Source organism: Cucurbita pepo, chromosome 14, assembly GCF_057944985.1.
Source record: "Cucurbita pepo subsp. pepo isolate OVF chromosome 14, ASM5794498v1, whole genome shotgun sequence".
Lineage (NCBI taxonomy): Eukaryota > Viridiplantae > Streptophyta > Magnoliopsida > Cucurbitales > Cucurbitaceae > Cucurbita > Cucurbita pepo.
This window is the reverse complement of record NC_141811.1, coordinates 6,523,106-6,540,370: the sequence shown is the minus strand read 5'-3', so window position 1 is coordinate 6,540,370 and position 17,265 is coordinate 6,523,106. Positions and strand designations below refer to the sequence as shown.

Below are 17,265 nucleotides of genomic sequence, written 5' to 3'. Positions count from 1 at the left end.
GCTAAAGTAACAAACCTCGTGTTATTTGACCTGTGAGGGCGCTTCGGAGGAGATGATGTAGGGCGCTTCCGAGGAGATGATGTTGTCCCGAGGATATGATGTTGTACATGGTAGTATCAATTATAGGGTCACCCCTATGACTTCTATGGTGATGTGAAGACTTGTAATTGAGCCATTAGCTCCTATTAGTGAACCTATCATAGTGATGAGGGTTCACAATTTATCGTAGTAATTTTATCAAAAGTTGGATAAGCATTTTCTGAATATAGTTATGTGTCATAGATAGGACTCACGTAAGAAGAATCAAGGGATTTTCAACTATTCATTGGTTATGGACTTTTCTACAAGGGTAATGGTATACACGAGTGTAGAAGAGTGCCTTTTAGTTGACCGATATTGAGAGATACTTCCCGTAGTGACCTAGTAGCTTATTAGTTTCAAACAATGAAAGATAGACCTCATTGATACGTGATAATTGAGTATGCAACATGAACAATAACAATTCAATATAACTAACCAACTTACCCTAAGACTCCATGGAAATTCCAAAGTAGTATAAAAAAACTTTAAGGTAGCTGAGTACGAACTATCGTGAGACAATAAGAACTTAAAAAACACCAGTATATAAGATACTACGAGATGAGGGTCAATAATTCAGTAAGGACATCAATAGGTTAGTACTCAAGGAACGAAAGCGACCTCACTTTTCAAATTTTAGATTTTTTTTCAGTGAGATAAAGTGAAAAATACATTGAAAATGACAAATGTGTAGTGGGGGTTGAGATAATAAATTCTTAATGTACTTTTCCTTTCATTGTGTTGAGCTGCCTCCCACCCCTAAAGGGTATGCTATGTGTCACGGTCCTACATTTTTACCATGCGGCGTGATAATCTTGACATGATTACGGTTAGCCTTAAGAGAAATTAAACCCCATATATAATTTTCACCCCGGCTTTGTGGTCGGACCTTAGGTGAGGTTTGTCTTAGTCAATCAAACATCGCTGGTATGGAATCCAAGCTTATTCAACCACACACGTCGCTTGCGCGTGCATGTTCAATCGTCTACGACACATCTGACTTGCCTCTACACTAAGCTAAGTCATTCAGCTCAACTTTGCCTCTGTTCGGGTCAAGGTCTCTAATACAACATCACATCTCATCTTGTCATCTTGATCCCCATCGACATGGTTCATATGTCTTGGTGCCATCTCGAGTCTCAGGATGTCGTCGGCCATCACAACTCGTTCGGTCATGCCATGGGCCCACGTGTCGCTCATCTCATCGGGATTTCCCAAACATCCATCCATCCAGGTTTTATCGAGGCATTGGCCCTACCATGCCCATGTCGTGTCATTTACGGATACCGTGCCAGATAGCGGGTGCATGTAGCAACCTCCAACACGCAGGCTGGGGCACAGTACCGACGCACCCGTGTCGTCCGGTACTATCCTTGAAAAACCCATTTCAAAGAAAGTCACTCGAGACACTCGTCTTGACATGCTCGCCCATACTGTGGCACACGTATGTGCCACAGGTTAGCTCACTTAGGCTACAAGACCCAGGGATGGTGGAGAGCTAACACCATGGTACCCCTATAGTACATTTTGAGTCATTTTCAATTTTCCAAGCATAGACATGATTTTGGTGAATGGTCATACGGTATCGTGCATTCTCCATCCGGTGTCCGATTGACACCAAACTTGGCGAGCATTCATATTTCATATGGATGGACTTAACTCCTGAACCGTATGCCAAAATTCTCTCCGGAACCTCGAGTTTCGAGGTTAAGGCCCGGGACCCTACCCGACCCTTCAACAAGCCTATCTTTGCCTCTCTTGTCTATTCGATGTCTCTGTCTTGCTTATGTCTCAACTTGTCTTCAATGCCCAGTTCATGTGGTGTGTTAGATGATGCACCGTTCTCCTCAGTCGCATCATGACACTCGTCTAGGCCCTCCCAAGTGGCTGGATGGCACCACTTGAGGGTCGTCGCTTCTCTTGTCGCAACGTGTGGGTCAAAACCTACTCTCTTCATAGTAAGGAGTAGAGAATAATAATGATGAGAAATGGATGTGACACATTATTATGTGTTTTATTTTTTGTCTTATTAGGAATAAGGGTGATGGGGCCATCAACCCTTTGTTCTTGGTTTTACATGTGAGTGGGTACTATATTCTTCCAACAACATCCAAATTACAAATTGACAATCAAATAAAGTTCTATTTTACTTTATTTTATTAACAAATTGTTTGTTTGGTCAATATTGTTCCAACTCAAACCCACATGGATATACTTAAATGTCTCACTCTCACTCCCAAATATTCCAATGGAAACCCAATTTAAACAAATTATTTATGTTTATTTCTAAAATTACCCAATCAAATTCCATTTTTATTAGTTTAACTCATGTGTTCCAATATATTAAATACGTTGACCATTTGAACGCATTTAAAGTTGAATTATTCAATTTCTGTAAATTATACCTCACATATCGACCATTATTCAATAATTTAGTCGTCTACTAGTTTTACCTTAATTTAATTTAATAGTGAGTTATGGGAAAATGAAAATAATAATTTTTTAAAAATTTTCAAAAATTAAATTAATATTTTTTTTACATTAAAAAAAATAGCCGAGGATTATGGGCTGAGAAAGGGTCCAAGAGCTATTGGGCCATGCATAAAAGGGAAGGAGCTACGTTTTTTTTTTAATAAAAAAGTTGAAAGCCCGGCCCGCATTCAAACGGATCTTTCAGAAACGAGAAGGGCCCAAATGGACGTGGTAGGCCCAAGTACACTACAAATCGCAAGCGGTGGGCGAATCGAAGTTCAATCTAAGCCGTCCGCCGAATGGTAATCGAACGGTCATGGTAATGATCCGCGTACTTGTATTCTATTGGTTGGTCTAAAAATCGGTTCCTTATATATTACTCGCACACGCAACTTCCCATTTGTCATCCTTTATTTTTCATTCAAAATAGTCCTGAGTTTGAACTTCATCTCCTTCTGTATCCAAATTTCGACAAATCAATGGCGGGAAGAGGCAAAACTTTGGGATCTGGAGCGTCGAAGAAGGCCACTTCAAGGAGTAGCAAGGCCGGCCTTCAATTTCCTGTCGGTCGTATTGCTCGTTTCTTGAAAGCCGGTAAGTACGCAGAACGAGTCGGTGCTGGAGCTCCGGTTTACCTCGCCGCCGTCCTCGAATATCTTGCAGCGGAGGTATAAACACTTTCTCCAGTTTCTAATCCTGAATTTTTTCCTATTTTCGATTCGCCTTCAGTTAAGAATTTCTTCCTGAAAATTTCTAGGTTCTGGAATTGGCTGGAAATGCCGCAAGGGACAACAAGAAGACTAGAATTGTGCCTCGCCATATCCAGCTTGCTGTGAGGAACGACGAAGAGCTGAGCAAGCTTCTTGGAGACGTAACGATTGCGAATGGCGGTGTTATGCCTAACATTCACAATCTGCTATTGCCGAAGAAGGCTGGTAGTTCCAAGGCGTCTGGTGGTGAGGATGAATCCTAAATTAAATGAAGAAACGTGGTCGAGGTGTTCAGATCTGGAATTTAGGTTTTGTTAGCCTTGTGTGCTTTACTTTAATGTGTTCTTAACTTTAATCAAAGAGCTGATGTGAATACGATCAATCTTCTTCGACAATTGTGGATTTCTTTTTCTTCCATTTGAATTTTTGATTCACAATTGGAATTGGAATTGGAATTGGAATTGGAATTGGAATTCTTTGGATTTCTTGCTTCACACTTAACCAAATGGCCATATAGGGAACTGTATTAATTATCTTTTTCGTTTTTCTTTCTGAAGATTCAATTTCTTTTTTGTGAATTGTGAATCTATCTGTTTTAGGTTTTGGCGCTTCAAATGTTCATCTGAATTTGGGGGAAGAACAATGCGTTTCAAATTAAGCCAGTGTCTAGTTTTTTTTGGGAATAAAAATTTAGAACGAAATTTGTTAATACTAGTTTTCTTGCTTCACTAAAAATTAAAAATAAAAAAACACAAAATGTAGCTTTTAGAAGCTTGATTTGAGCCTCCAATCAATTTCCTTAAAAAAACTTGAAGATTGATTCTAACCATTTTTAACTTTAATTTGGTGTATAACTTTGTGTTTATGAAATATAAAATATAAAATTTTATTTAACCTAAAATATTGTAGGTTAAAAAATTTATTAGAAATTTATCAAATATAGAATTTACCAAACTCATATTTCTTTTGAAATAAACATGGTGTATGATTAGCACTCCGTGTATGATTAGCACTCCATGACATTGTATTTTTTTTTTTTGTACCGTTAGTACTATGTTTAAAAAATACTCAAACATCCTAAAAATGCAACAAATTTTTTTTTTCAACCACGATTAAGTTTACATTTTAAAACAGATCATAAATGTATATGAAATCAAATGTCTTGATTCTTACATGCGCTCCATTCATGCATTTCATATTATTTTAAATCTGTGCTCCATTCATGCATTTCATATTATTTTAAATCTGTGCGCTCCATTTATGCATTTCATATTATTTTAAATTTTAGATTTTTGTAATTGAAATTAATTTTTTTTATATGATATAAAAATTAAAAATAAAAATCGATTAATTATTAAGAAGTTTAATTTCAAGAAAAATAGTAAATCATAGAGGTGTAGAGAATTAAACATGTGCCTCTCACATGCAAAGTCCTATATATACACTATTATAAATTTATTTTATGAAGTTATATTTCAAAAATGGAGGTGCGGGGAATCGAACCCCGTGCCTCTCGCATGCGAAGCGAGCGCTCTACCATATGAGCTACACCCCCCTATTTACAAATTGTGATAGTGGTAATATTTTAACACTCTCTCAACACTAGTCCTCATTCGTTGCAACATATTCAGCTGACAGCGATATCCCTTATATTTACGAGTACTCAACCTTTTTGTAGACAAGTCTACCACTTGGTCATACATATTTTTCCTTCAAGATTTTCTCTCTAAATAAAATAGTAGTGCACCTTCAGATACTTTGTTCTAGCGTCATCAAATTGTCTACTAGATGAGCCGGAGATTGGTTGTTGCAATAAAGTGATATTAGATGGTCAACTTTCTGGTGCAAATCATGAGTTTTAGCCATGTACTTTCTTGAGTTCTCCACTTGCTGCTATGTACTCCGCTTCTGTAGTTGAAAATAATATTATTGGTTGTCTTTTGCTTCATTAATAAATATTTTCCTAGTCGAGCTTGAACACATACCTAGTGGTTGATCTTCGGGGCATCGTGGTCTGCTGCACAGTTGACATCGTAGTATCAAGCTAGTTTGCAGTCTTCACATCTTTTGCACAAAAGATCATGGTCAATAGTGAAATATTTCAAGGTTTGTCGAGCTGCATCCAAATGAGGCTTCTTCGGACTTTGCATGTACTGATTCATGACTCCAGTAAACATTTTCACATCCAACTGTCATAATTTTCAATCTTTACTTACCCCAAGGGCTAGCAAGACCGGTATAGTAGTGATCTTTGCCATTGAACTAAATATTTCATGAGAGTCTAGTTTATATTGTTGAGTGAACCCTTGAGCTACAAGTCTAGCCTTGTACCTCTTAATTAATTCATCATGGGAGACTTTCTTTTGTAAAGTGGCATGCAAAAGATTTGTTTGACATCTTCGAGTTTTGACACTACTTCCTAGGTTTGATTTTTTCTCTAAGGGTATAAATTATTTCTCCGTTGCCTTTTGCCAAGCCATATTTTGTGATCCTTCTTCATACGTCTCTAGCTCTTTAACTTCGTATTCTATAGTAGCTGCATTGACAAACTTTGGATTTGACTTTTAGATCTTTCTGACCGTTAATGTCATTCAAGTATCATTTTCTTTTTATTAGGTATACTTTCGAGCCTTATATCTTGTTAATTTTTTAACCAAATGAGCTCAAATCTCTTCCATTCGATCCATGATATGTAGGACTACAAGTTTTGTGTAGGAATCGAGCGAAGATCGCCCTGAAACCATGCTAAAACCATCGAGTTTTAGAGGGGTCAGCCATTGTTATTTCACATTATGGGTAAGGTTGGAGGTTGAAGATGGTGACGCCTCTGAACCTGCCATGTTATACAGTTTTGGTTTTTCTTACCATTAGCCATCGTTTAGATCGGTTAACCTATTTTAGACCCGTTCTCGTTATAATTTTTTTTATGTTCCAAAAAATATATTCAATTTGAGGCCTACCCAACAAATTTGGGGAAGAACTAGCTTCGAAAGGCTCATGAAAATTGATCTCCAAGGCGGTCGAATTCGTAAACAACTACACTGAGGAAATTGAGGAAGAAATAGCTACTGTAAGGTCGACAAAAGTAATCTCGAACACGGGTTATGTAACGACCTAGATCCACCGCTAACAGATATTATCCTCTTTCGACTTTCCCTTTCGGGCCTCCCTCAAGCCTTTAAAAGGCGTCTACTAGGGGAAGGTTTCCACACCCTTATAAATGGTGATTTGTTCTCCTCCCCAACCAATCCACCCCCCTTCGGGGCCCAGCGTCCTCGCTAGCACTCTTTCCTTCCTCCAATCGATGTGGGACCGCCCCCAAATCCACCCCCCTTTAGCCCAAATCCACCCCCTTTTAGGGTCCAGCGTCCTTACTGACACACCGCCTCGTGTCTACCCCCCCTTCGGGGAACAGCGAGAAGGCTGGCACATTGTTCGGTGACTGGCTCTGATACCATTTGTAACGACCTAAATCCACCGCTAGCAGATATTGTCCTCTTTGGGCTTTCCCTTTCGGGCTTCCCTCAAGGCTTTAAAACGCGTCTACTAGGGGAAGATTTCCACACCCATATAAATGGTGATTTGTTCTTCTCCCCAACCAATGTGGGATATCACAGGTTAAGAGGTAAAACACTGAATTTAATGATCTTTGCTCATTGTTTGGATCGGTTCACCCGTGTAAATATGGATTCTCATAAAATTGTTTATTGCTAAAAAAACTAGACACAATTTACAGCCAATCCTAGAAATTTGGAAGGAAAACAGCTTCGAGAAGGTCGAGAACCAAGAGCTCAAACATGCACGAGTAAATAAGTAACCACATGGATCAAGTATTGATACATATAGGAGTCGATTAGGACAAGGAGCATATGATTATAAATCATATCTAGAAACCTAATTGACCTAATATCATGACAGCTAAACCTAAAAACGTGTATAGTTTACCGTCTAGCATAATTTACAAATTTATAGTTTTCGCTTGCATGTTTGAGAACTCTAATAGTCTTAACATGTTTATGAGCTTTCCAACATACCCTAGTTGATTTTTATCCCTTGTATCGAGCATGTTGAGCGTGAAATATGTTATGATTGTCATTAGATGCATGTCAAAGGGTCGGAAAACCCGTTTATGCCAATTATACTTTGAACAATATATCCAATCAATTTTTAAATATCAGAAAATATCACCTAAGGTAAAATCGAAGGAACTTTTCCATAAAATAGAAACAAACTCTAGCCTTGGATCAAGCAAGGTTCGCAAATATTGATCAAGAACTTACCTTGGATCTGGGAATGAAATAGAAATTTGATTAGCTGAAGTTGATTTTTCTTTACTCGAGTCACCTTTCATTCCCATAGCTTCATTTTGTACGAAAAAGCCAGGTTGTTTCGGTTGCGACAAACGAATTTCACACCCTAACATCATAACGACCGATGACATTGTCGGTCGATCGTTAGGACGTTGTTGAACACACAACAAACTGATATTGATACATCTCAATACCTCCGAAATGATGCACGTTTCTCGAATGGCTTCGTCGATCAACTCTTCGGGATTCCCTTCTTTCCACAAACGCCATGCCTACCATACAAGAAATGAAGAACATACATTTTCCCAATCAAAGAACTTGAAGAGAAGTATGGTAAACAATTCAACCTTGGAACTTACATATGCAATAAGATTTTGGGCATTCAAGTGGCAGAAACCTCTGCTTTTTTTTCCACTAATGATCTCCAACAACAAAATGCCATAGCTAAATGCATCAGATTTTACCGAGAATTGTCCATCAAAAGCGTATTCAGGCGCCATATATCCGCTGTGGAATAGATAACTTTTTAAAAATTTGAATTTGAAAAAGCAGAAAACAAGATGTTCGAGGAAATATCGAGGATCTCTTACTAAGTTCCAACCACTCTTTTCGTTCGTCCTTCGGTTTGATCTTCACCGCAAGTTTTAGCCAGCCCGAAATCAGAGATTTTTGGATTCATATCCATATCAAGTAAAACATTACTTGGTTTTAAATCTCTATGTATAATCCTCAATCTAGAATCTTGATGAAGATACATGAGTCCTCTAGCAACGCCACAAATTATATGGTATCGTTGTGGCCAGACTAATAATTGACGTTGTGTTCGATCTGTCAATTTCAATTTGATGTCTAGTGAAAGTCGAGATACGATACGATGAAACAAAAAGAATGAAATTTAAAAGCGTTCTTACCAAATATAAAGAAGTCCAAACTTCTGTTTGGCATATACTCATAAACTAGCATTTTTTCGTCTCCTTGAATGCAGCAACCAAGAAGCTTTACAAGATTTCGATGTTGAAGTTTTGCAATAAGGATTACTTCGTTCTTAAACTCATTCGTTCCCTGTCCAGAACTCTGTGAAAGTCTCTTTACTGCAATCTCTTGTCCATTTGCAAGCTTACCCTGGAAATTCAAATGTTTTCCTATATATTTCTGGTTTGAAAAGAACAAAAAGTGCGTGTCAAATGAGTTAACATTGAGAGAAATACCTTATAAACTGGCCCAAAGCCACCTTCTCCAAGCTTATTACTAAGCGAGAAGTTATCTGTGGCGCTATTTATCAAGGATAGATCAAACAAGGGAAGCTCCAGGTCTTCACCTTCTATTTTCTCATGATCATCTGCAATTTTAAGCTTTTGTCAATGTTGACATTTATATTGAGTAACATTGACTGAATTAAGATGGTTTCGGTGGAATGATCTTGATGAAAAAAAGTAACGTTATGTTTCAACCACGTCTTTATGCGTAGATGTTTGTGTTAAGAATCACAACTCTCCATAATGGTATGATATTGTCCACCTTGAGCACAAGCTCTAGTGATTCATTCCCGAAATTAGCTAATGTGACTCCCTCCAAACAATCCTCTCCTCGAACAAAGGACACTATAGAGCCTCTCTTGAGTCCTATAGGAGCCCTCGAACAAAGTACACCTTTCGTTCTTTTGTTCGACACTTGAGTCACTTTTGACTACACCTTCGAGGCTCACAACTTCTTTGTTCGACATTTGAGGATTCTATTGACATGGTTAAGTTAAGGGCATAGCTCTAATACCATGTTAGGAATCATGATCTCCACACAATGGTATGATATTATCCACTTTGAGCATAAACTCTCATGGCTTTGTTTTGGGCTTCCCCAAAAGATCTCATAGCTTTGCTTTGGGCTTCCCCAAAAGATCTCATACCAATTGAATCCTTACTTATAAACCTATGATCATTCCCTAAATTAGCCAACGTGGGACTCCCTCCCAACAATCCTCAACAGTTTGATCATTTCTTAGTTCTCCCGTTCATCAATATCCATTGAAATAAGAGTATTTTAGGGTGATAAATGCATTATACGATGATGGTATAAGAAAAAATTACCTTTGAAGGTTGATCTCTTTTTGAAAACGTATAAGCATATGAAGATGATAGCCAAACCTAAACCGGAAGCAATCACAACCAAAGCAATCTTCACCTTAGGATTCAATCCACCAGTTTTGCGTGGCTCCCTAAGCTTGACTTTTCCCCATCGAAGAAAAAGTAAAACAATTAGCATATTAGATTGAATTGAATGTTTATTTTTTGAATCAATGTTTACCTAAATCCGATGCTAGCCTTCTGATATATAAATCCTGTCCTGCATCCGGGATCAACTTCAAGTCAATTAGATCACCAATCCATAGGCCACAGCCACTGCCGCTGCCACCGCCACTGATATTTGTATTAGCATAAGCCATACAAGAACAATTTCTCAAGCATTCTTGCTTGCACTCCTCAAGATTCATGCTTCTGTTCACCCAAGCATTCGTTGTGTCTGGTAATTTCATCTGGTTGAGCGGTGCAAACCCAACTTCATCACCACAATTCATCACTTTGATTCGTTCACAACCATCCGCAAATTCCCCTGCCTTCCAACTATCAGGTGATCTTGGCTTAAACCCTTCAATACATTTACAAGATGGAGTTACCCTTACATCACAATATCCAAAGGGGCCACACATGGCATAATTGTCACAGAAATCTCTTGGTGATGAAGTGTGAACTGTCCACCGACTCTCAGCTGCAGACCACAAATACATGGCAGGGCTGTAATCGGATTGGTTCATCACCACCATCACTGTATGAGACTTATTTACAACAGCATATTGGTAATAAACTTCATCCTTATTTGAAACAAAGCTTTGCCAGGAGTAATTTTGGGGATTTTCATCGTCGGTATTCCGCAGCACAAGATTTCCAGTGTCCAATAGTTGGAGTACCCCATTGGGGACTTTTCTCAGTAACCTTGCGGACCAAACAACGGCGGTGGAATTGTGGGTATTGAGCGCCAGATTACCTGTTGTAAGATTCATCACCAGCACACCAGATGAATCATTAATTGGGGCTTTCCTGTTCGCCACCCAAACGGAGGTCGGACCTCGGCGATTCTTAAACCAAATTCCCAAATAACGATGGCCCGAAACACCAGGAGTGAAGAAACCCAATTCGAAGATTCCATTTCTGGAGACCAGAGTACACCCATCTCTGAGATATGGGTTTTGAGCAGTCAAGGAATCAGTGGCAACGGCAGAGGTGAAGAGATAAAAGACCAAGTTAAGGACCAGGATTGGTGGAGATAAAGAGCCCATATCGATGGAGCGACTATGAAGAAGAAGAAGAAGAAGAAGAAGAGGGTGTTAAGAGTTAAAGGGAGTGGTTGCATACCAGACGGCATTATCCGATTGAGGTCGAGGATGACTGACTGATTTTTCTTCTGCCTTGACAATGGGGGCCTCAACAAGGAGGAAATTGAACGGCTCCTCCGAGTAGAATTGGTTGCGGCGGCTGTGGGCCTGTGTACGCTGACCACTTGAATTGTGGGCATTATAAGTGGGAATGGACAGGCCAATAAATGTACACATTTATTACCAATCAATTCACCCTCCACTTCTTCAATTAATTCTCGGGTAATTCACACAACAAATACTCCAACAACTTTGAATCTAACATAAATTAACTCATTTACTCTATACTTAATATAACTTATATACCAAGTTATACTCTCCCTATCATAAATTTTTTAATTAATATATGCTCCAACTTAAATGTTTCACTTCATCCTAAAGTTAACGATCACATATCACACTATTGTTAAATGTCAAGTTAGACGACTTAAAAAATACAAGTTTCTTCATCTCTTTTCAATTACGTGTTTTGATCATTTCAAGATTATTGTTTTTTTTATTATTATTGAGAGCTGATTCGATTTGTTTTTTTTTTTCTCATTTATTTTATTTTAGTTTTGGTGGTAAATTGGATGTATAAGTGATAGATCTTGTACTTTAGTATATTAAATAAGTGATGCCAATATAAAATTAACCATATGGGAAATATTAACTACATTATACATCATATATTGTTTGACTAATATACCGAACGGTGTATTTTTTTAGTTATTGTTAAGGCGGAGGTTTATACGTTACCCACAACGATATAGAACAAAGTTACTATAATAAAATATTAATTCGTAGATCTAACTAGTGATTCGTGACTTTCCTGAACGCACCACGTGTCATGACAACAAAATTTGGAGGAAACCATATGTCCATGAGAAATTTAACCTAAAACATGAGTGCCAAACACACTAATGAGAGCGTACCATGTGTCACGAAAGGAGTTCGCGTATCCCCCTCTAATGCATGATGTACTTGCGTGTGTACTTGCTCGTGGGAGATATATCAACCGCATGTGGCAGCGTGTGAGAGCATGTGTGTCCACCTTTTTATCCCGTTTGATCTTCTTTCCACTTTTATTTGGTTTAATTTTGATACTAACCCTAATCTTACTTGAATTAGGATTTACCATAGAAATGTCAGACCTTTTAGAGCTCCTAATATGAAGAAAAACTAGCTATTTGGACCTTTTCTAGCAATATTTGTAGGGATCACTAGGACGTGCTAGCATGAAAACAACTTTTGTCTTAAGTGGTTAGAATATGCATGTTTAGGATTTTAGAAGGGTCATTTATGATGAGAATACGTTGTATGTATGATATGAAAAATTAATGTTATGCCCTGCCCCAACCATGGGAAATGGTCAGAGGTTTCTTGAATGGGGTCATTAAGCTGTAAACTCGTTCTTGAGAGGCGTCGTGGGACAACGTAGGTTGAACCAGTAGCTCAACACACGGAGGTCGCTCCCCCTCCCCCAAACTTAGGCAACATAAAGCCTTGTAGGATGGTTTGCTAGCTAACCTTTTACGAATGATGTTGAGATTATCAAACATCATACTATCCCATCATAATTTTATGAGGTAACACCTTAACCCAAAACTTCGGTCATCCATTGTGTAAATAAAACAAGATACCTAAGTCCGAATAAAAAGGTTGGACAACCTATACCGACCCTTATGGGTAAGATTCAGATCAAAGAATTGCTTGGAATATCGAGACCTCCCTAGATGCTCAAATAGTAGTAAAAACTAGGCTCAGACTTTCTAGATACCAAATGATAAGCACCAACAATGATGAATTTTTGCAAAACTAGAGGTCCTTCTAGTATCATTGCAAACTCTTAGATCGAACTTGGAATCTATGATGGTCACTCTTAGATACCGAATTACTCCAAAATTAGTTTGATCATGGCTAATCCAATAAATCGATTTTAACATTAAACCTAAAGTAAGGTTTGAAAGAAACATAACAACCAAAGGATTTCAAACATAAGGTGTTTGTAGCGATTTCAAAATTGAGTATTACATGCATTTAAATATGTCAAAGTCATCTACCAATTACAAACTAACAATAAAAGTTATTAAATACAAATGGAAGAAAATAAGACATAACATAAATAAATAATCTTAAAAAGTATGTCACTTAATTCTTTTCTTAATTTGATGCTTATTTGCATGGCTTCTTATAATTGTTTCTTTGAATACATTATAATTGTTTCTTTGAATACATGCAATGGATGAGTTCTTATAATTATTTCTTTGAATATATGTAATCGATGAGTTATTGGATTCATATCAATGTTTCTTTGAATATATGCAATTGATGAGTGATTGGATTCATATCAAAAATGATTACTAAGGATGCCTCATGTATTAAAATATATGATTTTTACTTACGATCTCATGTATTTGTATGATTCACATAGGCATGAAAAAAGAAATATTCACATTTTCTTCCATCTATGATTCTTCCGGGTCCTATATTAAAGCATTTAGTATAGAGTTGGTGCATATGAAGCTGATACCACTTGTGTATCCTACAAGACCTATAGATTACGAAATTAGTATGAATATGGTGAACTATTAGTATATACAAAAGTGATACACATAAAACTATGTGTATAAAAGTGACATACATCTCAAACATACAAAAATGAAGGCTACGATTTTAGGTCCCACTCCAAATGAACAAAATATATAAATTTTTCCAAGCTTTAGTGTTCATTCATTCAAGCTAATACTGATCAAGCAAGGTTCTTAGGCTTGAACTAAACTAAACCTTCATTGTTCTTACCTCGGATCTGGGAGGGTAATAGTCAATTCATTTGTTGAAATTGATTCATCTTTACTTGTGACACTTTTCATTGCAATGTCTTCATTTTCTAAGAAAAATCCTGGTGGCTTCGGTTGCAACAACGGAATTTCACACCCTAACATCATAACCACCGATGACATTGTGGGTCGATCGTTAGGCTCTTGTTGAACACACAACAAACTGATATTGACGCATCTGAATACCCCCGAAAGGATGCACGTGTCTCGAATGGCATCGTCGATTAATTCTTCAATATTTCCTTCATTCCACAGTCGCCATGCCTATCATATACCAGAAATGAACAACACACATTTTCTCAATCAAAGCATTTCAATGGAAGAATGGTAATGAACAATTAATCCTTGGTACTTACATATGCAACAAGATTTTGGTCATTCAAGTTAGAGAAACCTCTACTTCTTTTTCCACTAATGATCTCCAGCAACAAAATGCCATAGCTAAATGCATCAGATTTTACCGAGAATTGTCCATCAAATGCATATTCCGGTGCCATATATCCGCTGTGGAATATACAAACTTTAAAAACTTGGATTTGGTAAAGCAGAAAACAAGATGTTCGAGGAAATATTAAGGATCTCTTACTAAGTTCCAACCACTCTTCTCGTTTCTCCTTCGGTTTGATCTTCACCGCATGTTTTAGCCAGCCCGAAATCAGAGATTTTTGGATTCATATCCATATCAAGTAAAACATTACTTGGTTTTAAATCTCTATGTATAATCCTCAATCTAGAATCTTGATGAAGATACATGAGTCCTCTAGCAATGCCACAAATAATATGGTATCGTTGTGACCAGTCTAATAATTCACGTTGTGTTTTATCTGTCAATTTCAAATTTATTTAGTCTAGTAAAAGTGAAAGATACACACCAAGATGAATAATGTGAAACTAAAAGATTGAAATTTGAAAGCATTCTTACCAAATATAAAGAAGTCCAAACTTTTGTTTGGCATATACTCATAAACCAGCATCTTCTCGTCTCCTTCGATGCAGCAACCAAGAAGTTTTACAAGATTTCGATGTTGAAGTTTTGCGAACAGGATTACTTCGTTCTTAAACTCATCCATTCCCTGTCCAGAACTCTGTGAAAGTCTCTTTACTGCAATCTCTTGTCCATTTGTAAGCTTACCCTGGAAATTCAAATGTTTCTATATATTTCTGATTTGAAAAGAACAAAAAGTGCGTGTCAAATGAGTTAACATTGAGAGAAATACCTTATAAACTGGCCCAAAGCCACCTTCTCCTAGCTTATTACCGACCGAGAAGTTATCTGTGGCGCTATTTATCAAGGATAGATCAAACAAGGGAAGCTCCAGGTCTTGAGCTTCTATGTTCTCATGATCATCTGCAATTTTAAGCTTTTGTCAATGTTGACATTTATATTGAGTAACAGTGATTGAATTAAGATGGTTTCAGTCTACTGAAGCTGGCAAAATGAAACTATGCTTGTTGGAAGTTCATGCAAAGATCATTACAAATGATGCAAAACAATTATGATGAATAGGGATTTGGGCATAAAAAAGTAACCTTATATGTTTGATTATTTCCTCGTTTTTCAGTTCTTATCCATTGAAGTAAGAGTATTTTAGGCTGATAGTAAAGCTAAAATGACAGCATTTGTTATACAATGATGGTTTGAGAAACAATTACCTTTGATGGTTGATCTCTTTTTGCACATGTATATGCATATGAAAAGTATAGCCAAACAACCGGCGGCAACCACAGCCAAAGAAATCTTCACCGTAAGATTGAATCTCTCTGTTTTGTGTGACTCCCTAAGCTTGACTTTTCCCCATCAAAGCAAAAGTTAAACAATTAGCATAACAATCACGTTCGAAGCACTTGAATTTAACATAAGATTATACCTAATTCAGATGCTAGCATTCTGACATATAAATCCTGTCCTCCTGCCTCCGGGATCAATTTCAGGTCAATTAGATCACCAATCCACAAAGCACAGCCACTGCCACCGTGACTGATATCTGTATTTGAATAAGCCATACAAGAACAATTTCTCAAGCATGTTTGCTTGCACTCTTCAAGGTTCATGCTTCTGTTGACCCAAGTATGCGTTGTGTCTGGTAATTTCATACGGTTGAGCTTTGAAAACCCAATTTCATCACCACAATTCATCACTTTGTTTCGTTCACAACCATGGGAGAATTCGCCTGCCTTCCAACTGTCAGGTGATTTTGTCTTAAACCCTTCAAGACATTTACAGAAAGGAGGGACCCTTATATCACAATATCCAAAAGGACCACACATAGCATAATTGTCACATGTATCTCTTGGTAATGAAGAGTAAACTCTCCACCGTCTCTCAGGTACAGACCACAAATACATGGTGCGCTTGTAATCGGATTGGTTCATCACCAACATCACTGTATGAGACTTGTTTACAAGAGAGTATTGGTAGTAAACCTCATCCTGATTTGCAACAAAATTGAAATTCAGAAGTGGGGTTGCGGCTATGGGTCTACTAGAGAGTCTCACACCATTCCATGGGCCATGCCTGACGTATTTCCGGGAACCTTTGGACATGACGGTCTCGGGATATGCATGAAGCTCCATCCTCCAATTGAATTCCCCAGGAGATGGGTCATTGGGATTCCTCCAAGCGTCTAATCTTCTTTCTATGTTATGTTTCAAGTCCCAACCCAGCTTCATTCCAGGCAAGAGGGTGTCAGAAGGGTAATCAAAGCTTTGCCAGGAGTAGTTTTGGGGGTTTTCATCGTCGGTATTCCGCAGCACAAGATTTCCAGTGTCCAATAGTTGGAGTACCCCATTGGGGACTTTTCTCAGTAACCTTGCGGACCAAGCAATTATGGAGGAATTGTGGCTGTAGAGAGTGAGATTACCTGTTGTAATGTTCACCGCCAGTACACCAGACGAGTCATTAATAGGGGTTCCCCTGTTGGCGACCCAAGCGGAGGTCGGACCTCGTCGATCCTTGTACCAGATTCCCAAGTAACGGTTGCTGGGCAGGCCAGGACTGAAGAAACCCAATTCGAATAATCCATTACTGGAGACCAGACTGCTGCCATCTCTGAGATACGGGTTTTGAGGCGTTAAGGAATCGGAGACAGCGGCAGACCTGAAGAGATAAAAGAGTAAATTAAAGGCCAGGAGCGGTGCGAGGCAAGAATCCATATCGGTGGGCGGGCAGCCATGAGTATAGGCTTCAATAAAATACTGAACAAAATGTAATTTGTTCAATGGAGTCGTTGTAGACCGATTAGCACGACACTCTTCAAATGATGACAATGACTTAATGTTCTTCCTTGACCACGACATCGTCAACAAGGAAATTGAGCGATTTTTCAAGTGGACTTTGCCCGTATAAATGTAATTTGTTTCATTTCAGATTTAGAGGCACAGCCTGGGCCCTAGTCCCAAACAGCGGATTCCCGTTCATACCTAGAATTAGGGACTCAAGGTGAGAATTT

General features: G+C 38.1%; 3 protein-coding genes and 1 non-coding gene across 4 annotated transcripts; 1 reads left to right on the top strand and 3 right to left on the bottom strand.

The window, feature by feature from the left end:
• The first annotated feature begins 2,950 nt into the window (after positions 1–2,950).
• RAT5 (Histone superfamily protein) lies at positions 2,951–3,655 on the top strand. Its single transcript, XM_023696626.2, has 2 exons — positions 2,951–3,218; positions 3,308–3,655. The coding sequence occupies exons 1-2, from the start codon at positions 3,030–3,032 to the stop codon at positions 3,521–3,523; spliced, it is 405 nt and encodes a 134-aa protein (XP_023552394.1). The 5' UTR covers positions 2,951–3,029; the 3' UTR covers positions 3,524–3,655.
• A 1,087-nt stretch (positions 3,656–4,742) lies between these two features.
• On the bottom strand, positions 4,743–4,815 carry TRNAA-CGC (transfer RNA alanine (anticodon CGC)). Its single transcript has one exon. It is a non-coding gene; the product is annotated as a tRNA-Ala (tRNA).
• Positions 4,816–7,364: 2,549 nt separating this feature from the next.
• Positions 7,365–11,125, bottom strand: LOC111810431 (G-type lectin S-receptor-like serine/threonine-protein kinase At4g27290). The gene is made up of 7 exons (XM_023697137.2): positions 9,872–11,125; positions 9,655–9,792; positions 8,779–8,909; positions 8,482–8,692; positions 8,161–8,398; positions 7,930–8,077; positions 7,365–7,842 (listed from the first exon to the last, which is right to left on the bottom strand). The coding sequence occupies exons 1-7, from the start codon at positions 10,899–10,901 to the stop codon at positions 7,537–7,539; spliced, it is 2,202 nt and encodes a 733-aa protein (XP_023552905.2). The 5' UTR covers positions 10,902–11,125; the 3' UTR covers positions 7,365–7,536.
• Positions 11,126–13,575: 2,450 nt separating this feature from the next.
• LOC147789403 (G-type lectin S-receptor-like serine/threonine-protein kinase At4g27290) lies at positions 13,576–17,173 on the bottom strand. Its single transcript, XM_087117195.1, has 7 exons — positions 15,685–17,173; positions 15,470–15,604; positions 15,034–15,164; positions 14,739–14,949; positions 14,403–14,640; positions 14,173–14,320; positions 13,576–14,080 (listed from the first exon to the last, which is right to left on the bottom strand). The coding sequence occupies exons 1-7, from the start codon at positions 17,111–17,113 to the stop codon at positions 13,775–13,777; spliced, it is 2,598 nt and encodes an 865-aa protein (XP_086973321.1). The 5' UTR covers positions 17,114–17,173; the 3' UTR covers positions 13,576–13,774.
• Between the last annotated feature and the right edge of the window lie 92 nt (positions 17,174–17,265).